This window comes from Taudactylus pleione, unplaced genomic scaffold (assembly GCF_031769625.1).
Source record: "Taudactylus pleione unplaced genomic scaffold, aTauple2 ptg000400l, whole genome shotgun sequence".
NCBI classification, from domain to species: Eukaryota; Metazoa; Chordata; class Amphibia; order Anura; family Myobatrachidae; genus Taudactylus; species Taudactylus pleione.
In genome coordinates, this window is record NW_028284802.1 from 1,011,638 (window position 1) to 1,036,319 (window position 24,682).

The 24,682-nt window shown below is 44.4% G+C and overlaps 1 protein-coding gene across 4 annotated transcripts; it reads left to right on the top strand.

Annotated features, from left to right (window-relative positions):
• The first annotated feature begins 1,357 nt into the window (after positions 1-1,357).
• On the top strand, positions 1,358-18,309 carry HSD17B8 (hydroxysteroid 17-beta dehydrogenase 8). 4 transcript variants are annotated; one of them, XM_088446512.1, is made up of 9 exons: positions 1,358-1,455; positions 9,640-9,842; positions 9,939-10,055; positions 12,795-12,890; positions 13,393-13,478; positions 14,624-14,708; positions 16,640-16,682; positions 16,914-16,988; positions 17,936-18,309. In XM_088446512.1, exons 1-9 carry the CDS (start codon positions 1,410-1,412, stop codon positions 17,950-17,952), a joined length of 768 nt encoding a protein of 255 aa, XP_088302638.1. In that variant the 5' UTR covers positions 1,358-1,409; the 3' UTR covers positions 17,953-18,309. The 4 variants fall into 4 exon arrangements, 3 of the variants coding, with proteins under 3 accessions (XP_088302638.1, XP_088302640.1, XP_088302637.1); XM_088446511.1 differs by lacking the exon at positions 1,358-1,455 and adding an exon at positions 4,133-4,750; XM_088446514.1 differs by lacking the exons at positions 1,358-1,455; positions 14,624-14,708 and adding an exon at positions 4,125-4,750.
• Positions 18,310-24,682: the final 6,373 nt, after the last annotated feature.

A 24,682-nucleotide genomic window follows, 5' to 3' on the forward strand; every position in this document is an offset into this window, starting at 1 on the left:
CTGGACGGCGAGGTAAGCTCTCATGGGGAGGAGGGGGGCGGGGGGAGCGAGAGGGGCGGCAGTGCTGCACAGGGCGCACTGCCTTCCAGATACGGCACTGACACCCCCTGCACTTGCCACCTGGACTCCCCATAAGTCATTTGAAACAATAGATCAAGAGATTCCATCCTTATAACTGTGCTTTGACCTGTAACCATAGTTATGACAATGATTATAATACGTTATGACAGTGGTTCCCAAACTTGGTCCCTCAGGGCACTTGCAGGGGTGCCTCGAGGCATTTGCAGGGATGCCTCGGGTTGGTGGTCCAGTACCAAATAAAATTATTTTTAGTCAGTGTAATAGGCAAAACCAGTGCTAATGGCTGCCAATCAAAAAATATGTGGACAAAAGGAAGTGCAGCCCTGTCACCCACCACATAACTGTGCCTAAGGGTGACATAGAAGCACAATTTACTTCATTTCATTTTTGCTGAATTTTTCAATAAGAGACTTTTATTATTATTCTTTATTTATATGGCGCCACAAGGGTTCCTCAGCGCCTTACATAGTACATAAACAAATGAGCACACAAAAAATAGTAACAGTACAAACAATACAGGACAATTACACGATTTATACATTGCTACATAACATTAAATAAGCAGCATGGTGTCAGCAATCAAGTGTTAGGTGCTGTTGTAAATTAAAATAGAAGTAAGGGAAGGAGAAGCACATGAGGTAAGAGGGCCCTGCTCGTGAGAGCTTCAGGGGTGCCGTGGAAAAAATGCTGATACTCGAGGGTGCCGTGATTCGAAAATGTTTGGGAGCCACTGCGTTATGACATAATGGGGTTTATGTATCAAGCAGTGAAAAGGACCAGATGAGACGTTGCACATAGCAACGTCAGCTTTGAAGTAACATTTATCAAGTACAGTTTATAATATAATAGGTAGGAGCTGATTGGTTGCCATGGGCAACTTCTCCTCTGGTCCACTCCTCCAAGCTTTTTGCTACTTGATACATAAACCCCAATATATGATATGCTATATAGCTAACCTGCATCTATCATACATAAAACTATTAAAGTAGTACTGTGCATATACAAATAAATCCAATAATTAATTCAATAAGGCAATATTTCAATTTTTTAATTATTAAATACAATATATATACGAAGTACTAATTAGTAGATGACAATGTACTGTGGAGCCCTATAAAGTTTAATAATAAAAAGTTTAGTAATATAATATAATATATGGCTTCTGTAATTAAGGTCTAGCAATTGTAAACCAGCCTGATTTCAACCAAATCCCCACTCACCAGACCCTGTTGTCTATGTGTCACTCTATCTATCCTCCCTGAACTCTATAGTCTCTGCCTGGCCTGCGACTAACTATCCCCTCGCCTCTATGGTACGGGAGAAGTGTCATGGCCGCCCCCAGAAGGCTGAAGTCCATACTGGCCCTGGTGACAGGTCGTTATATTATATGCTCAGTATAATCACAGTGACACATTACCAGTCTGTCCCTATTACATACATCACTATCTGTCTAACGTTCTGTTACTGACAAACCACTCCTGTCTCTCTGTACCTGGCTGCCTCTCTCTGAGACATCTGCCTGGCTCTCTCTAACTGGCTGACATGTGTCTGTCTCTCTGTAACTAATAACTACCTGTCTCTTTTTAATGTGTAACTGCCTAACATCTACCTGTCTCTCTGTAACTAATAACTGTCTGTCTCTTTCTATTATGTACCTGTCTCTCTTTCTATTGTGTACCTGTCTCTCTGTAACTGCCTATCATCTACCTGTCTCTCTGTAACTAATAACTGTCTGTCTCTTTCTATTGTGTACTTGTCTATCTGTAACTGCCTAACATCTACCTGTCTCTGTAACTAATAACTGTCTGTCTCTTTCTATTGTGTACTTGTCTATCTGTAACTGCCTAACATCTACCTGTCTCTCTGTAACTAATAACTGTCTGTCTCTTTCTATTGTGTACCTGTCTATCTGTAACTGCCTAACATCTACCTGTCTCTCTGTAACTAATAACTGTCTGTCTCTTTCTATTGTGTACCTGTCTATCTGTAACTGCCTAACATCTACCTGTCTCTGTAACTAATAACTGTCTGTCTCTTTCTATTGTGTACCTGTCTATCTGTAACTGCCTAACATCTACCTGTCTCTCTGTAACTAATAACTGTCTGTCTCTTTCTATTGTGTACCTGTCTATCTGTAACTGCCTAACATCTACCTGTCTCTGTAACTAATAACTGTCTGTCTCTTTCTATTGTGTACCTGTCTATCTGTAACTGCCTAACATCTACCTGTCTCTCTGTAACTAATAACTGTCTGTCTCTTTCTATTATGTACCTGTCTGTCTCTTTCTATTGTGTACCTGTCTCTCTGTAACTGCCTATCATCTACCTGTCTCTCTGTAACTAATAACTGTCTGTCTCTTTCTATTGTGTACTTGTCTATCTGTAACTGCCTAACATCTACCTGTCTCTGTAACTAATAACTGTCTGTCTCTTTCTATTGTGTACTTGTCTATCTGTAACTGCCTAACATCTACCTGTCTCTCTGTAACTAATAACTGTCTGTCTCTTTCTATTGTGTACCTGTCTATCTGTAACTGCCTAACATCTACCTGTCTCTCTGTAACTAATAACTGTCTGTCTCTTTCTATTGTGTACCTGTCTATCTGTAACTGCCTAACATCTACCTGTCTCTCTGTAACTAATAACTGTCTGTCTCTTTCTATTGTGTACCTGTCTATCTGTAACTGCCTAACATCTACCTGTCTCTCTGTAACTAATAACTGTCTGTCTCTTTCTATTGTGTACCTGTCTCTGTAACTAACAGCTTTCTATTTCTCTGTAATTAACATCTACCTGTCTCTGTAACTGCCTAACATCTACCTGTCTCCATAGGTGTTTAACAGCCTCTAACTAGCTAACATCTCTCTTTTTGTGCTGACACCATCCATGGCCAGCTAACAGTTATCGGATGGACCCTTCTCTCTCAGTTTGTCAGTGTACTTACTCTGTGACTGACTACGTACTAGAAACATACATCACAGATCTCACTATTTCATGTGAAGATTCCAAATCTTCCCTCTTTTGGATACCATGGACAATATTTATGATTCTCTTGGTGCTTCAACCTTTTGAATTATACAATTGGATGCACCCATAGATTTTCTTTTAAAATTATATTCTGTACAGAGGGACTCTGAGTCAGCGTGAAATGCTGAACGCAGATTCCCGATTATCAGGAATCTGTGCGTGCGCACGACCCATTCTGCAAGTGTGCAGAATGGGTCCTGTGTAGTCATACACAGCCCTTTCTGTGCCTCTGCCTGATTGGCAGGCAGAGGCATTTAAGGGGCGGAGCGGTGGCGGGGGCAGCCAGCGTTCCTGAAAACGGGGGCGTGTATGCCCAGTTTTCCGGAAGTGGCAAGGCCAGGGACTTCTTCGACCAGCTTCCTGACCTTGCAAGGCGCCAGCCTGAGTGAGCTGAAGATTACTCTGCTGGCCGGCGGGCAGGTACCGTCCACCATCGCGACCCTCGACCACTTCCGTCGCAGTGCTGGGATCGCAAATGCAGCAAGGGGTGTTATACACCTTCTGCTGCATTTGCATATTAGCAAGGATGGAAATGCACAGCTGCCTGCATGCAGATTTGCAGTTGCTATCCTTCGCTGAATCACCCCAGGAACAAAACTTTGAAACCTGGGACTTTCCTTAGAGAATAGGCAATTATCCATTTGCTGTTGCACTGTTGTCCTTCATGTAAAATTAAACGGTTCTATGAAAAGTAGCCCTATGATGCGATGTTCTAATTGGGCACTAGATAAATAATGTGAGACTTCCTATATTATTTAAAAAAGAGTGGCTGAATGTATGCGCTCTTAAATCATATAGTACAGGGGTGGCCAACCAGTCAGAGGCAAAGAGCCCAAAAATATCTGTAGATATGTCAAAGAGCCGAGATCATGCATGCGCCGGAGTTGCACATGCAAAAAGGGGTGTGGTCTTGTGCCCGATAGGCCACGCCCCTGGTATGATGTTTGAAGGAACATGTAAAAGTGCATATACACAATCACTGAGGAGATAACTATTAAAGGGAAAGAAAAATATAGAAAACATTGAAAAAACAGATCCACATAAAATACACTGATAAAGCCACATCCACATAAAAGCCACATCCACATAAACTACACTGAAAAAAGAAAGGTTCACATAATACAATAGAGCCCGCCATGTGTCACTCCAGCAACCCTCCCTGTGTCACTCCAGCAACCACTAATATGTCACTCCAGCCTCCCATTTGTCACTCAAGCAGACCCTCATGTACCACTCTAGCCCCCCCTCTCTCCCCGGGCCACTCTAGTGCAGCCACCTTATCCCAGACTCCCTCCCACTCCACGGGCCTCTCCAGTTCCCCCCACCTGTCACAAATAAAATGAAAAAAACAAATTAAAACCCCCCACAGCTCTTACCTTGTTGCAGATTGTCTGTGCCATGTAGGTAGGCTCTGGCGTCTGCGACCGTGTCCTCCTTGTGGATGCATATTCAGTCCCAAGTTGAGCTCCTCTTCCAGTTTGTGGCGTGACACCACCAGGTCGCCCATACATGCCTTCAGAGCATAGCAGACTGCTGCACCAAAGGACTCCTCTGAACAGCTGTGCACCAATCAGAGGAGGCAGTCAGTGTCAGTCATGGGAGCCAGCAGAGGAGACGCATCAGAACAACAGAAGAGCCACAGGTTGGCCACCGCTGATATAGTACTTCAAATGTAACAATATATATTCATTGGGTAGTACGACTGGGTGTACGCACGTTCTCAATTCACTTTGCTAATTTACAAGCCTCTGCAATACATAAGAAGCACTATGCTATAAATTAGCTGAATGCACTTGTCTCGTCCGTGCGCTCCATAAGCTGACTCTGGTGAACTGACAAACGTCTGCTATATATGGGGAGCGCTATGTTATAAATGAACAGAATACAACTGCTTCACTGTATGAACGCTGGTATATAACAAGTAATACTGTGCAATAGAATAGCTACATGCAAATGCTCCCTGATTAAAATTGTCAATCCATTCATGTCGGGTGAGCCAGAAACACAATTTCATGGGACTATTATTATTATTATTATTATTATCGTTTATTTATATGGCGCCACAAGTGTTCCGCAGCGCCTTACAAAGTACATAAACAAATAGAATGATTTACAGTGACTTACAGTACAGTACAATACATTACAGGACATGGATAATATACATTGCTACATTCACGACCATAACACCCAGATAAGCAACAATGCAAAGCAACCAAGTGTTAGGTGCCCTGGTAGAGAGTAAGAAGTAGGTGATAGTAGAGTAAGGAGAAGCACAAGAGGATAGAGGGCCCTGTTCACAGGAGCTTACATTCTAAGGGGACTAGAACGGTTGCATGTATGTGTTATTCTAGAACTACCTAATAGCAAATGTATGCATATGTCTCTCTAATTGGCACTACGAATTATCTGTTTTGAACAGAATAAGGCATTATTCATTATAGATGTAGTTTGGAAGCCGACGGTCTAAATCCCGACCGCCGGCTTCCAGACGTTCTAATCCCGGCGTGGTACTAATGACAGGCGTCTAAATCTAGGCGCCTGTCATTAACCAGACGCCGGAAGACCGACGCCCGGCATCCTGATCGAAGTGATGCCGGGTGCAGACAACTGCGGGGGGGGGGGGGGTGGATTAGGTTTAGGGCTCCCGGGGGTGACTTGGGGTTAGGCACCCTCCCGGGAGGTTAGCTGTTAGGCTAGGGGAAGGGGGGGTTAGAGTTAGGCACCCCCGGGGGGGAAGTTAGGGTTAGGCACCCCCCCGGGGGACTTAGGTTTAGGCAGAGGGGAAGGGGGGGGGTTAGGTTTAGGCACTTACAGGGGGGATTAGGGTTAGGCACTTGGGGGGGAGGTTATGGTTAGGCACCCCTAAGGGAAGGTTAAGGGGGGGTATTAGGTTAGCGATACTTACCTTAGGGACGATCTGGATTTTCACCCTTGCCGGGCTGCCGCTGTTGGGATTTGAACCGCCGGACATGCCTACTGCACCCATTCATTATAGAGAGGCTCAGTGCAAGTCGTAATACAGTCTTATTGGACTCAGGCCCTGATTCAGAGCTGGACGCTCTGACAGAGCGCTCACTCTGAATCAGGGCCGTCCTTCATTTTTAGAGCAGCCTCCTGGCCGCTCGTATAGCTATGGGTGACCACCCACAGCTATAGCGAGCGGCAAGGAAGATGGTCGCGATGGTCATCGGGCTTGCGACGAGACCCTTGTGGTAGGGTCTCGTTGCCGCAAGCCCTGGAGTGCTTTCGGCTCTATCAGAGCCGAGAGCACTCCCACTGACATCACTTGTGATGTCAGTGGGGCCGGCCCCAGATGGTAGGCGTTTCCATGGGAACGCCTCCGTGTGGGCAGCCACACCCCCGGCACACCCACCAAAGGGGGCGTGCTGTCACTCACCATCGACAGCACGCCTCCTTTGTAGCGAGACGTGGAGCGACGGCTTGCCCGTCGCTATCCGGGTCTCGCGCATGCGCACGACGGAGCCGCCTCCGTCGTGCGCATGCGCTCTGGGCCACTATCGACCCGCTCGCGAGCGGGTCTGAATCAGGCCCTCAGTGCAAGTCATAATACAGTCTAATTAGATCGGAATTACTGTATACATATGCTGCTGAATACAAACGCTATCTCATTTATATTATCAGCTCACTTATGCTCTGACTGAATAAAAAATAACATGCTATACAGCAACTATATGCATGTGTTTATTTAAATTAGTTACTTGTATTTAATTAAGCACCTTCTCATTTAATTTCATTATCCCGTGTGGGTTTGAATTAATGATACTATTATTAAATAAATGTGATCTATAACCAGCGATATATTAATACCATTTCTCCTAGTCAGACTCTTGGATATAGTATTGCCACTCTGTATAAATGGATACATACTGATACTAATTGATACAATTCTATAACAATACAATTTGTATCCATTATATAAAAAGTATCATCTCATGAATCAGTGTGAAGGCTCCTATCCATTAGACGACTTTTTTAACCATCCGACCAAAACCTGTTCAGAAAGTCGTCTAATGGATAGCCGGCAAGGACCAGCGATTCGCGTGCACACTGGGTCCTTGCCGACCCCGACTACCTACGGAATATGCTGGTCAACCTGACGAAGATCATCAGGTTCCACATGTTCCCAGATAGGAGGTTGGAATCCTGCGCTGAATGACGTTCAGTGCGGGCACGGCACCCGACGACCTGAAGGTCTGAAGGCTAGTCGTTCCGTTTTCCAGTTCGCCTAATGGATAGGCCCCTTTAGAAGTAACACCATCTTCTATGAATTCAGCAAATAATCAGAAGTGAGGAGCACATACACTGCAATTATAACCAATTAATAATTTATTACCACATGAGGCTTTATTATAGTCCATTTGACCTTATGCTAATATCAATAAACTGACTAATTTGTAGGAAGCAGTTATTTTACAATAATTCAGTGATATTACATTTAATTTATACTGATTCCACTGGGATTGTCTAATCCCTAAATACATTATATGAAAACCTATATATTTAAGGAAGAATTGTTGGCACCATACTTTTGTACTAATAATTATCCATATTGTAACGGTGGAATCTTGCTTATAATCACTGAACTGAATCCATTTATTTATGTGTCTATTGATATTGGATTACGTACATATACATAATATAGTCACAAAAGAATAGAGACATCGGACATCAATGCTCAGTAGTTTTAATCACTTTACTTCATTCTTTATACACATTCTTTCTACTTTTACCTCATACTTCGCTCCCTTTTAACCTATTTGTGTTTTGATATAGTGTCATACAGTATGTATATGAAACTCTATTATCCAATTGATTGTTGCCAGTCTTATGTTTGAAAGCATACCTAATAAAGGAAGATTTTACCTCAGAATCCCCTCTTTGGAGATTGAGTGCACCACTACAACTGATTTCTTTTCTTTTCTCTCCTGTTTTTGAAATTATCCATTTGCTATCAGAAAAGGTTCACATACTTTCCTATTGCTTCTAGAAAATAGCCGATTCAGCAAGGAACGCGGTTGCTTATACGCACGCAATCGGCCGATTGTGGCGTACTGCGCTTGCGTATGCATTGCAGTGTGCGAGCAAGACGCTGCGATCGCAGAGGATACGCAGGCCCTTGGCAGAGTGATTGACAGGAAGTGCCGTTTGTGGGTGGTGATGGGAGGGTGGTCGGGTGAACGCAGGAATGCCAGTGCGCTTCAACACCGTTGTATTGGCGTGCATAAATTAACCGCTGCGATACCAGACGCAGTCTGAGGTCTGATAGCGTGCGCTGAAGTAAGCAATTCCTGAGTGAGGTCTGATCGGCATTAACGGTGAGTATGGGTCCGATGTTATAGATTATTTCGCTATGTCGGCAAAGTATACAGATGTGAGTAAGGAGAAGTGGGTGTCCTAATGCCAATGCAAACATTTACATATCACCGCTGATATTAGTAACTGCGTTGCCTGCGTATAAGCAGAATAGCGATCTGTAGTGAATCAGGCCCACAAACCGTATGGTTTTCCATCAATGGTTTCCTGCCATCAACGTAAATTAACATTCGATGGCCATCCCTAGTGCAAAGTGCATTGCAGGGATATGGGGCCTGATTCAGAGCCGGACGCAATTAGTGCTCGCTCGTCCTGAAAATAGGGGTGGCTATTCAAATGAACCGTTCGCTGTTTGCAGTCTGTTCACGCCTCTAGGTCTGAATGAGCGAACAGAACTTGCGGTCGTTTTTAGGGAAACTACGCCCCCTGGCCGCTCGCATCCTACGTCATATCCGCTATTTATTAGATTAATCGAGTACATCGAACAGGGTATGAACTGCTCGCTATTCTTGTGGTTGGTTTTTGCTACCACAATTTTGCGAGCAGTTCTGGCTTAAAAAAAAACCCAGTGACGTGGTCAATGACGCTGCTGTTTTAATATGCACACACATAAAACGCCCATTTTGACCTTTAAGCACGCCTGCGTACGGATCTCCACTCCCCGTTTTCAAGCACCTTCCCCTGTTACCACCCACATACGCCTCATCCTGTCACTCAAATTAGCAGGCATTCGCTATTTTGCGAGCACATGAATTTCGGCCGCACTGACTGGTTCGCGCATGCATATAACGATCCGTACGCATGCGCAGTTGGGCAAACATCGCTCGGAGTGAACGAGCTGCTGCTTACGAGTGGCTCTGAATCAGGCCCATAGTGCGTGTGTTTATGCTAAACACTGGGTGTGGCTTATGCAAAAAGAGTTCACAGTTTAACATTTATGGTGCAGACTATTCAACATAACATAATTTTATAATGTACATATTTAGCCGTTTCCACTTTCTGTAACCTGTGTTGAATTGATGCAAAATAAAACACCTATCAAATCATTAACTTGGCCTATTGCAGTGGAGAAAATGGTACACTGGTGGTGCACTGATGGTACACTGATGTGCCTGGTGTAATTATGGAACACATTAGAACATATGATTGCCCTTCTTAAACAGAATATATTAGCCACTCTCTGGTTTTATCTCTCAGGTGGCGGCAGTGGGATTGGACGAGCTGTCTCTCAGAGATTTTCTCAGGAAGGGGCTTCGGTTGTGGTTGTTGACTTAAATATCAACTCGGCCAATGAAACACTACAGACCCTGTCACGAGATTTGCCTGGACAGGATCATGCAGCTTTTGCAGCTGATGTCTCACAGTCAGGAAGCGTCAATGCTCTAATGGAGCAGATCCAGGTAGAAGTGAGCCCATCTCCCGTGGCATGGGTCCGCTAAGTGAGCTCTCGCAGGGAATACACCAAGCGACTCCTCCTCTCTGTTGTCTCTCCTTAGTCTCGCTTCTCTGTACCTCCTCGTGTTGCTGTCAGCAGTGCTGGGATCACCAGGGACGAGTTTCTGCTTCGTTTGTCAGAGGAATCATTCGACTCTGTGATTAGCGTCAACCTGAAGGTAAGAAGAGCCCATCATAACATAATTTATTTATCTACTGTAAAATATATAACTGAACAATATTGTTCAGTTTCTTAAGTTGCCTCTTTTTATTACACTTAGACTCCCTACTTACCCCTTCTTTCTCCGTCACTGACTGGTTATCTGGTACAATCATTGTAGATCCCAGTGTTAAAATCAATGTAACCTTCAAAAATGTTGTGTTTTAGACATGTATTATCTGTACGTGGACCGTGCTCTTCATTCTTGGAAGATACAGGTAGCACCCACCCGCACACCCCTTAGGTGGCCCCAACCCGTGCAGATGCAGTCACTAAGAGCAGGTACCGGCAGACACTGATCCCGGCAGAGCACCTGGGGGTGCGGCTGTGCAGAAATGACATTGGCAGCGATCCAATCCGGCACCGCCATGTCATCAGCCGGTCCCACCAGGGAGAGCAGCCGCGAGCAGGGGAGCACCAGACGCAGCTGGGGTCTGCAAAGTGTATGCCGCAAGTGAGTGGTCTATGCCCGGGCAGGAGAGGGTGAGTGTGTTATCGCACACCCCTTGCCCACAGCCGGCGCAGGTAGTGAACAAAAATGCGCCTAAGTAAAGGAAGGACACCAAGCATATTGAAAACTAGGACTTGCACACAGGCGGGGCTCATAAGCAAAGCATATAACATCCCAGCGTGATCATGGTCATGTATAAAGAGACATGACTGCATATAATTATGGGTAGGATGGGTTCAGTAGGGTACCTCATTGAATTCAACAGAGGTGTGACTGTCTGCACGAGCTTCAGTGACCAATATACCCCAGCTAGCTAAACTGGTGTCCAAGGTGATGACAGCATGGAACTCACAAGTGAATACAAATTCAGCCGACGACCGAGTTGTCAGTGCCCTCAAAAGATGGTTCTATGAGAACTCCCTAGATCAGAGTATCATCAGCTGTAGGGAATAGACAGCTCATCGCACCAGAAATATATATTTGCAAGTTCTGTGGTGCAGAGGGCACAGGCTATTGGTACCCAGGAGTGGTGGAAAGATACGGGTAGAAGAATTATCCTTTGCTGTGTTCAGTAGGACACATGGATGTGTGGTGTAATCCTGAAGGGCTTTATAGATATCAGCGCTTGTCTCCAACAGTGAAGGGTTTTGGCTGTCAGTAGTGTTATTGGGTGCGTCTTTCCTTAGTTTAGATGCACTCATTCCACTAGAAGGTAAGGCCAATTCTATGTCATGTAATGAGTGATTACCTTTACCCCATTTGCAGTATTGCTTTTCTGATATGAGGGCCGTCTTCCTGGATATCAATGCTCCCATCCACATAGTACAATTGTTTGCCCGGTGGTTTGATGAGCATGACACCGTCCATTCATTACCAGTGGTTTGATGAGCATGACATACTGTATGTCCGTTACCCATTACTAGTCTTTACCTAATTGAGCATTTGTGATGTGCTGCAATGATACCAGAGACAGCATTTCCCCCACTATCCACCAGATGTCAGTAGTGACCTCATTGTGGAAGAATAGTGTTACACTTCTATTGCTGGCCATACACTAGTACGACCAGCATAAGATAAGATTCATCTTACGATTTCCCTTGAACTCCCTGGCAGTCCCGGCCGCACGATTGACACACGATGTACATTCGATCTCACGATACGATCGATATGCGGTTTAGGAGGGAAGGTCACTGAAAGAACACACACTTCTTCAAAATGTCACTGAAATGACGTTGGTCGGACGTACGATGCATCGCATGCACAAATACACAGCACGATTTGCATACGATTACGATGGATAATATGGGCTGCACATCTGATCACACGATACGTTTTAAGAGCGGCGGGAGCGCGCATCGGATCGTATCCTACCTAAAAACAACACGATTTCCACACGATTCATCGTACGACGCTTCTAAAATCGGGCAGTCGGCCCGAACTCGCACTAGTGTATGACCAGCATATGTATTCTCAGACGCTAGAATCATAGCGCATACAGGCTGCATATGGTATCCCGCCCAACCCCCTATTAAGTACACTGTATATTGGCGTACTTATTTCTGTCCTGTCCGTATATAATGCTGCTCTTATGCTGGAACCCAGTTATGTATACAGATTCCTGATGAGAGAACAAAGAAAGATGCTTTAGTTGTACTGTCATTTGATGAAGATGAGTGGAGAGATAACAAGGGTACGGAACTGGGGTAGACATGAATAGAGGGGTGTTACATAATAGAGCAAATCCTGAGCGGTTACATTAGATGTCTGGCTAATGGGGCATACACACGGTCAGATTTTTCCTTCAGATATGAACGATAACGATTTAAAAATCGTTCAGTCGTTCATATCTGAAGGAAAATCTGATATATCTGACATACCTGAACGATGGACGATCAACGATGCGCGTTCCCGATGGTCAGATAACGATTTCTGACATCTGATGGGTTTGCAGTCAGACTTGGACGATTCCATTCATTTTAATGCAGTCAAAAATCGTTCAATCGTTCAAATCGTTCAAAACTTTGGTAAAATCGTTCAAATCGTTTAATTGTTCAGTCGTTCATCTGACAAGTCTGACAAATCTGACCATGTGTATGCTCCATTACACTGTTGCAATTGGAATGGGAAGACCTGCAGTATAAATATTATTCTTTATCTATTTACTTGTGATTCCATTAGAGAAATATTATGGAGGTTATCCTGCATTTAAGAGAGGACTCACTATTACCTATTATTCATTTCATAAAGGGTCCGTTCCTTATTACCCAGGCCGTGGCCCGAGCTGTTGTAGCCACTGGACGTAATGGAGGCTCCATCATCAATATTGGCAGTATTGTTGGAAAGGTGAGAGAACGCTCCATTATTTTACAGTGACGTCATTGGAAGCTGTTAGAATGAATAAATGGAATCATATAATTTTAGAAGCAATTGCCCAGCAGCGTTAGAGAATAACCACATTGCCCAATCATATTGCCGAGACATGGGGAAAAGAAGGTCGGTGATAGGCAAAGAGCGTGGGGCTCCAGCGAGGGGCCCGGGAACTATGGGAGCAGTAGCTAGGGCTAAGGGAAAAACACATGTGACTAGATACCAAAGACGGGATGAGAATATTCATGTAATGAAAGTAAAAATAATTACGGCCATCCTATCAGTAACCCCGGCGGGTTCTGCCTTTATTGACATTGGCGTTTAAAAAAAAGCCGTTAAAACCGTAAAAAAACTGCAGTTTTGCTAAACTGGAACCTATTGAATCACCCCCCAGTGTAAGAAACCACCTGACAAAGGTATTAGCAGGTATAAGGCAGATATTATATACAAACTTTCCAGTAACCATTTGGTGTTACAGGTGGGCAATCTCGGTCAGGCAAACTACGCTGCATCTAAAGCGGGGGTCGAAGGTCTAACCAGGACTGCAGCCAAAGAACTGTCAAAGTGAGTCAAGTCCTTGTTACCGCCATTAATATGTAGAGCATGCTAGGATTAGATATTTGCATGAACTAGCAGGTGTACACGTGTACCTAATATAGTGTATAACTCAACACATTCTGGCATATTGTGAAGTCTAGCAAATATCAGTATTTAACCCAAATGCTGTGAAAAATTAGACCATGGAAGGCAGATTGCCTGAAAGTCATCTTTATACCAAATGACCGTACGGCAAAGTATAAATGTCACCAGGTAAACCAAAGATCTCATACGTTCTGAGTTAATAATAAGCGCAATGCAATGTGTCAGCTTAGCTTGCAAACAAAATCATTGTTGTAAGGATCTTCCAGTGCGTGAACCAGCCTAAAGGCGCTGGCTTTTAAGAGCGGTGCCTAATCACTAATGCTCAGATACATAGTAATGAATAGAGGGTACCACACTCACTATTTCAGTCTGTCCCATAACGCTACATTATCAGACAGAATGCCGGTGACTATGAGGGGTCAGTGGGACTGATTCAGAGCCGGACGCTATTTGCGCTCGCTCGTTCAGAAAAAGGGGCCGGCTATTTAAATTGAGCGCTCACTCTTTGCGGTCTGTTGACGCCTCTATGTCTGAGCGAGCGAACTAAATATGCGCTCGCTATTTTGTAAAGACGCCCCCTGGCCGCTCGCATCCTACGTCATCTCCACTATTTATTTGATTAATCGAGTACATCGGAAGGCGTCTGAACTGCTCGCAGTGCTTGTGGTTGTATTTTCCTACCGCAATCTTGCGAACAGTTCAGGCTAAGAAACAACCAAGTGATGTGGTCGATGACGCTGCTTTGTTAATTATGCACACCCTTAAAACGCCCATTTTGACCGTTTGGCACGCCTGCGTTCGGATCTCCACTCCCCGTTTTCAAGCACCTTCCCCTGTTACCACCCACAAACGCCTCATCCTGTCACTCAAATTAGCAGGCACTCGCTATTTTGCGAGCGCTCGATTTCCGACCGCAATGACTGGTTGGCGCATGCGCATTACGACCCATACGCATGCGCAGATGTGCGAACATCGCTCGGAGCGAACGAGCGGCCGCTTACGAGCGGCTCTGAATCAGGCCCAGTGTTTGAAGTAGTCTTATACCTGCTGTCTATTTCCCCCCACAGGTTTGGTATACGGTGTAACACCGTACTACCAGGATTTATCGTCTCACCAATGACTGACAAAGTCCCAAAGAAAGTCCTGGACAAAGTGAGCTGATGTGGAACAATAACTCTGTCTAGTAGGACTTTACTTTTATGTCTTCCATATAAAGCTTATGTTCATTATCTGGCTTACATCTGGTGCTAACAATCATGCATAGCGTCATATAGATGTTCTTGAGCACTCTGGATGTCCCAAAGACCTGCAGTAGCATTTAGATTTTAAACCATGCCAGATTAAGGTGCAGGTTGGTTGCTTGATAGTATAGGGCCTGATTCAGTACCGATCGCAATTGCAATCACACACGCAATGCAGCTGCGAAAACATGCTAATGCCTGCCACAGCTCATCCAGCATAGCGACGCCACTGCTGCTTTCTCACATCCGTAATACCTCGCAGACCTGCGTGTACACCGGTACCATCTATGCTCATCGGGCCGTCACGCACAATTACAGCAGGTCTGACCAGCCGCAGGTTTGGAAGTCTCGTCGTACGCAGTGAGTAGAGAAGCTGCGTATGTCATCGCAGTGGCCAATTTATGCACGCAATGGCGTTCCAACAGACAGGGCATGCCTGCGTTTCTGCGACCACTCCTCCGTCACCATCCCCAAAACGCTCACTGCCTGTCACTCTGCGATGGATTCCTTCGTGCGTGTGTGATCGCAGCGCACGCGCAGTGCGGCTTATACGCATGGACAATGGCTAACAGTCGCTTGATCTGCGTACGGTGTTGTATTTGCGATCGCTGACGAATGGGGCCCATGGTCACGTTTTAGTTGGTCCTCCCTTCATCAGGCTTGTAGGCTGACGAGAGTTGCGCTAATGAGAGTACTGCCTTAGGCCCACACTTGTATTGTATTCGTATACCGAATTGACCTGACCATTACAGGTCGATCCTATTAGCCGCGATGATCTCGCCGGTGCGAGTCATCGTGGCAATGGCCGCACTTTACGGTAGCCTGGATTCGTGGAATTTTATTCGCAGCCCCATAGAGCAAAATTCTGTGAATTCGGGCTTAGGCCGGGCCGTGAAGAGTGCGAGGTGCCGGTCCATTGCTGGCGTTTTAACCCCGTTGCAACGGCAACTCGCACCCTTCGTGGCTAATTGGATTGACCCCTAAGAGCTTGACTTTGCCAACCAACAAATATCACTTTGGGGTAAATTCAGTTAGCTGCGAAGGGTGCGAGTTGCTGTTGCAACGGCGTTAAAACGCCGGCAACAGACCTGCACCTCGCACCCTTCACGGCCTGCTCTCGCTGGATTTTGCTCGCAGCCCTATGGGGCTGCGAACAAAACTCCGCGAATCCAGGCTGCCGTAAAGTGCTGCCATTGCCGCGATGACTTGCGCCAGCAAGTTCATCGCGGCTAATAAGATCGACCTGTTTGTCTTTGCCTTTATCGGTTGACCACGCTAGACTACAGCCATCTTCTATGATGTCATTGATATTTCATTTCATTGCGGCTAAACACTTGTGCGCACAGGCTGTGACCTGAACTGCGGCTTCTGTGTTTACGTTCCTTTAGGAATAAAAGGAGATAAATTACCATTTTGAAGTGCTGCCTTTGTATTTCTGTTGGTGGTATTTGGGGTATTATGGGGGAGATTTAAACTTTTTTTTTTTTTCACTCTATTCTGCACCAAATAACGTTTTTTTTTTTTGGTTTTTTTTTAATGTATGCTGTGTTATATTCCCGCGCTGAAGCCTTTTACATTTCTGCATTTCCACAGCTAACACGTGTCCATATGTTATATGTCATGCTGCTATTACTATAGAACCCTTTTATCATTTGCTTCTTACAAAACCTTTCTATGTTCTCATACTGTTCTGGTCTGCAGTCCCATTTTCACATGTAAATGTTTTGTGATTCCAGCCTCTCTGTAGTATATGTAGCATACATTTGTGCGCCCTAATATGAATATACACACCGTACCATTTCTTTTATGACCCCTATTTTATTTGTGATCTTTTACCCAAAGTTTGCGGATTCTGTACCACTGGGAAGACTTGGTCAGCCTGAAGGTAAATATACCAGTACATTAGGTTCTTACCAAAAATTCACTTTATTTTAGGGGTGAGCGGATTCAGTTCTACTCGGTTCCGTTCGGATTTAAAAACCGAATCTAATTGGCTATCCAAAACTCGTGACAGCTGATAGCCAATAAGATTCGGTTTTTAAATCCGAACGGAACCGAGTAGAACCGAATCCGCTCACCCCTACTTTATTTATACCTTTCCTCTGAAACTACCTAGATGTTGCTGATGTTTGTGCGTTCCTGGCGTCAGACGACAGCAAATACATCACAGGAGCAAGCATTGAAGTGACAGGTAATAATCTCGGACACGGTGGGCCGTACAATTAAAGCATAATTTAAGTGGATCTCTGTTATTACCGCTGTCTGGCTGTGTGCCGTCACCTGGCGACTACGCTAACAAGCCCCATTTTATGCGGCTGCTCGGGTTATGTATTGAACGCCACAAATGGACAATTTAACCACATAATTCTATGGCCACATAATTGGTTTTGTCTCTTGGTGGCACAATCAGCCTATTAGGATCAGAATATTAGAACAACGCTTATCCAAAGTTTATTACTTTACTAAGGCTTGTATGTTCAATTCTGCCCCAAAGGCTTATTCCTCTGCATAAAAATACACTTTTTGACAGACAATGTGACTTTAAAATATTATGTACCTATTGGGCAGTATTCAATTGTTTTAGCGCGCCCGATCTCCCGTCTAAAGTGCCGGGAGATCGCAGGGCGCTATTCAATTGATGCCAATTATGGTGCTGATCGCGCCCATAGAGGTCGGATTTAGCGTTGTAAAACCACTACACCCGACCAAACTGCTGGGCGCAATCGTGAAAATTGCTGTTTGGGCGCCCAAACGGATCACTGTTGCGCATTTCTCGCACCCCCCTGGCGGTGCGAGCTGATATGCCAGCGCCGGCAGCTGATCGCGTCCGACAGGAGCAACAATTGAATAGGTCCATCGGCCGCGAAGGAGGGCTGAATCAATTGAATTCCGCCCATTGATACATATTGATTTGGGTTACCATTAATCATTGGGATAGCAAATTATTACAGTAGAAAGAACAGCGACGTAGATAGTATTGTACCACAAACTGCATTGGCACCCATTATTTGCTACAGTTTTGTGCAATAAGGAAAGCATAGTGCATCACATAGATTATTCACAGATACTGGTGCAATGTCCCAGACTGAAGTATAAATGTAAACTCATTATAGCACATGTTTTCTTTGTTTCCCTCAGGCGGTCTGTATTTATGATCACGTTGACATCTTGGGAACCAACTGTGAATATTGTACTCTGCTCTACTGCTACCTTATCACCAACGCAGCCTCTATCCATGGGCTCCGCATATTATCGACGGTATCGGCCCCACACATGGATTGTCCTCTGGGGGCTTTGAGACCATATGTCATTCAGACACATTCTATAGCGAGCGTATGTCCATGTCATGCTCACAATGTGCCTTGTTCGGTTTAAATAATGAAACCCACACATTTAGCCTTCCAAAGAAAAAATTTAAAAACACAGTTTACCGATGATAGTGAAATGATTGATCACAATTGTTATTAAGCTGAGAATGTATTCAATTATTTTTAAACCAAAGCGAAAATCAATCTGCACGTGTCCTGATTGTGTTTGGTCACGGTCACGGGAGTGGGAGCTTCAATACGACAAGTTATATGGCGGAACCCAGAACGGCGAAAGGGAAAGACGAATATATTAAACTAATGTTCAACAGGTACTTAGGCTACAATGAAGGATAAGAGGTGTAGAATAGAACAAAAATTACAATGGTCTGGAATGCAAAGAGAAAATATGAAGTTTAATAACAATGTACATGTATAATAATCTCAACGCTATATGCAATCCTACATTATAAAAAAATAAAAACATGCCACGTTTCCAATGAAAGAACACAATTTTAGCCTCAAAATATATTGTGTAGAGGCACACTTAGTATAGTCCTCATGGAATTGGTATGAAATACCGCCGGCCACATGGCCAGCAGTTTGATTCCCGGCAGCGACTGGCCGATAAATGCAGAGTTCCCGGCAGCGGAAGCCCGACAGCACTGGAAATCCCGATCGTCCTAAGGTAAGTATCTACTAACATATCCCCCTAACCCTCCTTAGGGGTGCCTAACCCTAACCTCCACCCCAAGTGCCTAACCCTAACCCCCCCCTTCCCCGCTACCTAAACCTATGTCCCCCGGGGGGGTGCCTAACCCTAACCTTCCCTCCCCTAGCCTAACCCTCCCGGGGGGGGGTGCCTAACCCTAAGTCCCCCCCGGGTGCCCTAAACCTAACCCTCCCGCCCCGCGGCTGTCCGCTCACGGTGCCCGGTATCCCTTCGATCGGGATGCCGGGCGCCTGTCTCCCGGCGTCGGGGAAATGTCAGGCGTCTACATCTAGACGCCCGCCATTTCACCCTTGCCGGGATATGACAGTCGGGAAGCCGGCTGCCGGTATTAAGGCAAGTGGCTTCCCGATTGTATACTGTCCTCACATCAACGATAACATAGCCCTTAATGACTAGTTTAAAACGATCCTCTGTCCCACTGTTTTCAGGCAGATGAGGTTATTACAGCAATAGATCTTACAAACATGATTATGAAAATCAAATAATAAGTGCATATGGCTGTTTATAAATAAAAATAAATGTTTTACTTTTTATTTACATTTGCAATAACGGTATATTTATATAAAACACAACACTGGTTGGTTAATGTGATCTAACCCGTCATTGTTATTATAGCCTGAAGAAGTCCAATCTTGTCTGACAAAGCCTGCAGGTTCCTGTATTATTTGCAGACTAATGCGGGCCATACACGGTGCGATGGCAAGGTGCGAGGCGACGGGGATCCGATGTCCGACCTATCGGGCGGTCCCCACACACGGTGCGATGGCGATGGGGGATCCGATGTCCGACATATCGGGCGGTCCCCGCACACGGTGCATTCGGGTGGCCAACCGCCCGATATGCCGGCTTCATCCTCCCTCACCCGCATAGTGCTGCATGGGATCGCATCTCCTGATCGGCTGATCCTGCAGTAAGATGAGGGGGTGCGATGTACGACCCCAATCAGTCGGATCGGCTACTTTATCGCACCGTGTATGGGCCGCTTAAGAGCACTTTGATAACAACTCTATAGACAACAATAGTCAGATGGCGTTGTCTTACAGTCCACCGTTGACGCTCATATCATGCTACATAAGAGACACGGTAGAATCCTGTAAAACTAAAAAGCTTTTTATTGCTGTTTATATTTAAACTTTTTTTTTTTTTTTTTAAATCAAGTATATTTATTACAAATTTTTGAATGATATATGAAAAAAAAAAAAAACAGAAACAGAAAGACAAAAATTGGGAAGAAAGAATTGCTACATATTAGACACGAGTCTACTCCCACTTAGGGCCGAATTCAATTAGCCGTGAAAAGCCGAGATCAGCTAAAGTTTTTGCCGATGCGTGGTTTTCGCCTGTATTCAAAGCATAAAGTGATAACTCCATAGGCAAAAAACGTTACTACTGCAAAAGTGTTGGAAAATGGGTGTAAAGTACTGGGATGGGTATTTTGGGGTGCTGTATGGATGGGGCTGGTGTTTTTAAGATTGCAGGAGGCTACAGCAGGTGTATTTTTAAAAATTTTTACATTTGCACTTTATGGACACAAACTGTACTATTATCCATTTACATGTACCCCATATTTAACTACAGCAATTATTTTTCTCTAAAAAAAATACTTTTCCAACAATTTTCCACACTTATGCATATAACAGCCCTTTGACTCAATTTAAGCAGCCTTTTTACTTTTTTTAGGGCTATTAATATACTTTTATATTGATTCCCCGGGCGAGTAAGGCTTTATTGGGGTTGTACAGACTGATTTCCCCCCCAAAAACAGACCTTTTCGCCAGGTCTGCTATTCGCTGCATTCGCCGATATGCGTTTTCGCCTGTTTTACAATTGAATAGGGCGAATAGTGGGTGCGCGCATTGAGTAAGCAGGCGAAAACTTTGCCTCAAAGCACGCCAATGAGGCGAAAACATCACATTTTTAGCCGATCTGGGCTAATTCAATTCGGCCCAAAGACTGAAAGACATACATAGGCGCAAAACAGCTAGTAATTGACACGGGCATTAAACAGGAGATGAAATAGATATGTATATGTCATCCAACTCCATTCAGAACTAAGGGCCTGATTCAGAGCCGGACACTATTTGCGAACGGTCGTTCAGAAAAAGGGGCCGACTATTTAAATTGAGCGCTCGCTCTTTGCAGTCTGTGAACGCCTCTATGTCTGAGCGAGCGAACGAAACATGCGCTCGCTATTTTGTAAAGTCGCCCCCCTGCCGTTCGCATCATACGTCATCTCCGCTATTTATTTGATTAATCGAGTAGATCGAAAGGCGTCTGAACTGCTCGCAGTGCTTGTGGTAGGTTTTACTTCCCGCAATCACTGCGAGCAGTTCAGGCTAAAAGACAACCAAGTGACGTGGTCGATGACGCTGCTTTGTTAATTATGCACACCCATTAAACGCCCGTTTTGACCGTTTGGCACACCTGCGTTCGGATCTCCACTTCCCGTTTTCAAGCACCTTCCCCTGTTACCACCCACAAACGCCTCATCCTGTCACTCAAATTAGCAGGCCCACGTTGTTTTGCGAACGCACGATTTCCGACCGCAAAGACTGATTGGCGCATGCGCATTACGACCAATATGCATGCGCAGATGTGCCAACATCGCTCGGAGCAAACGAGCGGCCGCTTACGAGCGGCTCTGAATCAGGCCCTAAATACAGTAATACACTTATATAATGAGGCGATGGGACCACCCTTAGGGCAGGAGAAGCAAGGTCAGACAGAAGAGATGTCCAGACCTGATGTATATCTGGTGGACTGCCAAAGGGACCAAATTCTGCTGCACTTCAACGGGCACTTCCGTTTCATATACAGGAATTTCTCATGGGAAACCGTGGAATTATCCAGACCTATCCAAGAAGCAAAAGAAGGGGCCCTGTGGAGCAATTCACTTCCTAGCAATACATACTTTAGCTAATGTAAAAAGGATAATAACATAAGATTGTAAATAATGGCCACTCCATTACAGACATAATACCAGCTGCCTGCTCCTTCCCTAAATAGTTCTTGTATAATTTGGAGCTGTGCTTTGGGTCATTGTCCTGTTGGAGGAGGAAATTGGCTCCATGCAAGCGCTGTTCACAGGGTATGGCATGGCGTTGCAAAATGGAGTGATAGCCTTCCTTATTCAAAATCCCTTTTACCTTGTACAAATCTCCCACTTTACCAGCACCAAAGCAGCCCCAGACCATCACATTACCTCCACCATGCTTGGCAGATGGCGTCAGGCACTCTTCCAGCATCTTTTCACTTGTTCTGTGTTTCACAAATGTTCTGTGTGATCCACACACCTCAAACTTCGATTCGTCTGTCCATAACACTTTTTTCCACTCTTCCTCTGTCCAATGTCTGTGTTCTTTTGCCCATATTAATCTTTTCCTTTTATTGGCCAGTCTCAGATATGGCTTTTTCTTTGCCACTCTGCCTAGAAAGCCAGCATCCCGGAGTCGCCTCTTCACTGTAGACGTTGACAATGGCGTTTTGCGGGTACCATTTAATGAAGCTGCCAGTTGAGGACTTGTGAGGAGTCTATTTCTCAAGCTAGAGACTCTAATGTACTTGTCTTCTTGCACAGTTGTGCACCGGGGGCTTCCACTTCTCTTTCTACTCTGGTTAGAGCCTGTTTGTGCTGTTCTCTGAAGGGAGTAGTACACACCGATGTAGGAAATGTTCAGGTTATTGGCAATTTCTCGCATGGAATAGCCTTTATTTCTAAGAACAAGAATAGACTGTAAGAGGCGCTCCAGTCAGTACTCCCATCCCTGGCTGCAGTCTACTTGAATAGGACTTTTCTCTGTGTCCAGATTCTCTATCAATGCCCCAAATCTGCCATTGAATCTCCACTCCAGCCATGTGTATACAGCGGGTGTGGATTAACAAACAGTAAAAAGGTTGTCTAGAAAGACACCAGATGTTAGATAATCAATAGGGCGACACACTAAAGGTTAACATGTAAGAAGGTCGACATGAAAATGGTCGACATGTTTGTTAGGGTTTTTTTTAGCCCTAATCTTCACCCTAACCCTCCCTCCTGGTACCTAACTGTCGGGGTAGGTGCCTAACCCTAACCGTCCCTTCTAGTGCCTAACCCTCTGGTATGTGCCTAACCCTCCCTCTAGGTGACTAAAGCTGCCCATCCACTACAAGATGTACCAACCAATCAGCTCCTAACTTTAATTTTCAAACACAGTTTTGTGACATGGCAGGAGCTGATTGGCTGGTACCTTATTTACGTTCACTTTATTTCCATTGGGGTCATATTCAATTAGCGGCAAAAACTGATGTTTTTTTCGCCATCGTCGAAATTTGGCAGATTTTTGACAAAAAGAAATGTCGTAATCACCAGATTCTTGGAAAAAAAACGGGAAAACGGGAAACAGGCGAAAACGCCACAAAAAACACATGAGAAAAGTTTTCTTCATCCCAGACCAGGAGAAAAAAAAATGCAAAATCCCTATTTTTGCCTAAAAATGTGGGGATTTCTTTCAGAACCCTTTGGACACCCCCCTAATGATAAATTACCCCAAAAGTTTTTCATAAGTTGCGTACTTTGGCGACAAACAACCGGTCAAATTTTGGGTGAAAAAAATAATAAAAAATAATTGAAAATGGGTTTTATCGTATTTGGTCTGTTTTTTTTGGGGGGGGGGCGGTATAGATGCGTCAAGTGTTTTAAACATCGCACATGGCCGCAGCAGGCAGCTTTTTTACAGTTTTTAAAATTGCGCTTTTACGACATGAAAATATACTTGCACCCATTTTAACAGTCATTTCCTGGAAAAAAAATAGTTTTCTTTCATTTTTTTTAAAGTTTTTCCGGATTTGCAAATTACCAGCAATCGACGCAATTTAAGTTCCCATAATACTTTTATTACGGCCAATCGTACACTTCTAAAATAATTTCCGATGTACGTCAGCCAGTCGTTGGGGTATAGACGCAATTTCCTGAGTTTTTCGCCTATATTTTTTTGCCCCTCCCGTTTTCGCAGTTTTTTTTTTTTTTTAAATCGTCCGATTTAGCTGATGGCGAAAAAAAACGGCTGTTTTCGCCTGTAATTGAATACGGGCCCAAGGCTTAGTAAATAGACTTGCTACTACATGCTCCCTCCTCCTTGTCCTCCCCATCTGTATCATGCCTGTCTGTCTGCCCCTCCCCTTGAGAATGTAAGCTCTTACGAGCAGGGCCCTCTACCCTCTTGTGCTTCTCCTTACTTTACTTTCATCTACTTCTTACTCCCCACTAGGGCACCTAACACTTGGTGCTTATGCTCTGTTGCTTAATTGGGTGTTATGGTCACTAATGTATCAGTGTATTTTATCCATGTCCTTGTCCTTCATTGTATTGTATTTTACTGTAGTCACTTTTTTGGTTATGTACTATGTAAGGCGCTGCGGAACACTTGTGGCGCCATATAAATAAACGATAATAATAATAATAGACCTTTATAATGAGTTTTAGACCATTATAACTTTTCCATTGTGCATCTTGTATTATACATTATTTGTGACTGTTGAACATTAAATGAAGACATTTAGCTTTGCCTTGATGCCACCTAACACCATTGATAATGGTTTATTATTTGGTTGCATCGATGTTACAGCCCCAAATATAAGTTCATCAGTTCAGATGCTGCAATAAGATGGCAGAACGTGAATGCAGTTATTTGCAAATCATTTCATTGTAAATTGCAAAGTTCCTTTTTTTTTTTAATAATGAACACATGTAAGTTCTTTGTAGAGGAGTTAAATGAGGGTTATTTTTTTGATGATGTGACACAATATATAGTGACATTATATAGAGAGGGCTGTGTTGTTACAGCAAATGTGTGATTATGAAGGAAAATA